The 2,697-nt window shown below is 42.3% G+C and overlaps 1 protein-coding gene across 2 annotated transcripts; it reads right to left on the bottom strand.

Annotated features, from left to right (window-relative positions):
- Window positions 1–400: 400 nt before the first annotated feature.
- Window positions 401–2,208, bottom strand: LOC124029757 (H-2 class II histocompatibility antigen, E-S beta chain-like). Of its 2 annotated transcripts, none has more exons than XM_046341350.1 (4): window positions 1,656–2,208; window positions 1,251–1,379; window positions 1,026–1,139; window positions 401–934 (listed from the first exon to the last, which is right to left on the bottom strand). In XM_046341350.1, the coding sequence occupies exons 1-4, from the start codon at window positions 1,903–1,905 to the stop codon at window positions 879–881; spliced, it is 549 nt and encodes a 182-aa protein (XP_046197306.1). In that variant the 5' UTR covers window positions 1,906–2,208; the 3' UTR covers window positions 401–878. The 2 variants fall into 2 exon arrangements, with proteins under 2 accessions (XP_046197306.1, XP_046197305.1); XM_046341349.1 differs by having other exon boundaries at window positions 1,251–1,529.
- Between the last annotated feature and the right edge of the window lie 489 nt (window positions 2,209–2,697).

Genomic DNA, 2,697 nt, shown 5'->3' on the forward strand with positions numbered 1-2,697 from the left:
GATTGCTATAACATATGTGGTTAGCTGAAAGGTAAAATACCTATCTAGGTGTTGTAAGATCTGGCAGCGTCTAAGCAGTGGGACGTGACCTGAACTATGGGTATGATGCAACATTTCTTGTTTACAGTCATATTTATGTTGGTAACTTGTTTATAATAACAATAAGGCACCTTGGAGGTTTGTAGTATATGGCCAATATGTCACTGCTAAGGGCGGTATCCAGGCACTCAGCGTTGTGTCGTACTAAAGAACAGCCCATTGGCATGGCATATTGGCCGTATACCACACCTCCTTGGACCTTATTGGTTAAATATAGCCTACCCCTTGCGAATCTATCAACAAATACCCAAACAAATGAAAACTGCAAAATAAAACTATTTTAATAAAAAGACAAAGCCAAGTTAACAATAATATCAGTTGCCAATAGAAACAAGAATTAGAATCAAAACCTAAGGATGAACAATTCCATAAACCAATCGTGTTTGTCGCATCTGAAAATTCCTTACAAAATCATAACCTAGGTTTAATGTCTCAGACGCACAGGATGTGGACATAGATTTGATCAAGTTGGCCACTCGGTGGTAAACTCTTGATTTGAATGCCGGGATTCTGATCCCCATAGAAGGGCCTTGGGAGTTTCTGGCTGCAACCTCTCCTCCAATGCAAAAGGCCTGGGAGACTGAGAAGACATTGTGCTTGGAATTATTAAGTGGTAGTCTGGGTACCAGTCTTTTTAGCTGACATTCCACTACTTGACCTCCTTGGCATATGTCACGGAAAATGCAACAAGGAGTGGAATGTTAGCTAAAAAGACTGGTACCCAGACTAATTAAGTGAGTTCAGATCACAACCTTCAGAAGGAAGACTGGTGTGAACCACTAGATGGTGCCATAACTTTCTGGCAGCACCATGGTCGGCACCAACACTCGTCCTTCTGAAAGAGAACAAAAAAGACAAAGTTGCATTTCAAATTTGGACTTAAAGTATTTGGTTGGTTTGACATAGAATAGCCTGTGTCTCCTCACCAGTAGATTTCTTCATGTAGTAGATCAGTCCAGCTGCTATAAAGACCACCCCCAGCAGCAGCCCACAGGCCCCAATCACCATCTTATTCTTCTCAGGACCCGGCATGGAGGGGTCTGTAATCACACAGACAATTAAGACATGCATCTTATAATAAATAGACTTATAAACCCTCCCTCCCAAGCACTCGTATCTCATTCAGACACTCCAAGTCCACACACACTTACCCCAGTCATACAGTTTGGGCTCAGTGAGGCTGAAGTGCTCCACCATACAGGCGATTCTCTCTCCAGGTGTGGGTGTGTACTCCAGGTGCGAGTGGATCTGGTAGGTCCAATCCCCATTGACCAGCTCCTCTGTGGAAGTCACATTTGAGGTCACTTCCTGTCCGTCCTCAGCCACGTCACTGATGGGTTTGGGGTAGAAGTCGTAGGCGCTGCACACGAGCATGGCCAGGTGTCTGGTACTGAACGGCTCCACTGACCTCAGCCTGATGTAGGGCTCAACTGGAGAGGGAAGAACATACTAGGTTCTTCAGGGCTCGCCTCATGCTCTTTTCATGATGTTCAGCCATCTCATCTAGTATGTACTCCTCCTTATCACTACCATTGAGTATGTACTCATTCACTCACCTGCCTTCTCTAGTAAGTACCCATACACCACAGGAACGTTGCTGCTGCAGTATTTCTTCATTTCGTCTCTCCTCGCGGCCAGAAAAGCAGGGCCTTTGCAGGCCGTTTCAGTGAAGTTCTTCATCCATTGTGTGTAGACCGTACATTTCTCTGTTGTGCTGTTGTATTGTCCCAGTAACTTCTTGTTGCCGTAGACCTGCAGCAGAAACTCAATATCACGGGGCTCCTCGGAGCTGAAACGACACCTCATCTCAAAGTGTCCAAAATAGCCATCTGTCAAATAAACAGTCACAAACAAGATGAGATCTGGAGGTCTCGTTTATCTTCTTTCATAATATCATCTGATGAACAGACCAGAGAAAACAAATACATTCTGTGGATTTCACTCATGTATCTTTGTCTATAGAAATATAAGATGGAATAATTCTTTATCAAAATACAAACATGTTTAGTGCACGATTTCATCAGTGCACGACTACAAGAACGCAGAGGATGACACACTTTGGCCACTACTTAAATCAAGGGTGAAATTGTAGTGTAGATATTGGAGGTGGGGGGGGCATTGCATTTCCTGCGATTGTACATAGCTTGACATCACTTATTATGCCTCTCTTGAGGGTTATTTGGAGGGATATTTGGAGGGGTATTTTGAAAACACAGTATAAGTGGAAAGTTGAAGGCCCCTCCCCCCAAAATGAAAAAAAAAATGAATATAATTTTTAGGGAAAACGAACTTTGGGGGGGAAAAACAGCTAAGAGAACATTTTGCAGCTTTATACTGTTATTCTACACATTTTGTCATGAATCAGAGACAATTTTGAAGTTTAATGTGATTTCTTGCAATTCTACAAATTTTGGACAGAGAAAAAAAAAACTATTTTATAGCTCATCTCATGCTATTCTTCAGATTTTTCCCTTCAGTTTTAAAGCAGGTTTCCTGCTACTCTACACAGTTTGACATGAGTCTGAGAGTCTGAGAGAAAATGTTGCCATTTTAAAGTAACTGTCCAGTGAAAATCTCCCTTTTAAAAGTGAATATTCT

Source organism: Oncorhynchus gorbuscha, unplaced genomic scaffold (assembly GCF_021184085.1).
Source record: "Oncorhynchus gorbuscha isolate QuinsamMale2020 ecotype Even-year unplaced genomic scaffold, OgorEven_v1.0 Un_scaffold_7558, whole genome shotgun sequence".
Taxonomy (NCBI): domain Eukaryota; kingdom Metazoa; phylum Chordata; class Actinopteri; order Salmoniformes; family Salmonidae; genus Oncorhynchus; species Oncorhynchus gorbuscha.

Bases quoted from the DNA above. Each gene is read 5' to 3' on its own strand.
- LOC124029757 (XM_046341349.1), bottom strand. From the start codon at position 1,905: ATGAGGTGTCGTTTCAGCTCCGAGGAGCCCCGTGATATTGAGTTTCTG. The intron at 1,530-1,655 runs GTGAGTGAATGA...TTCCCTCTCCAG, and splicing joins GTACTTACTAGAGAAGGCAG to TTGAGCCCTACATCAGGCTG. The intron at 1,140-1,250 runs GTAAGTGTGTGT...GTGTGATTACAG, and splicing joins GCCCAAACTGTATGACTGGG to ACCCCTCCATGCCGGGTCCT.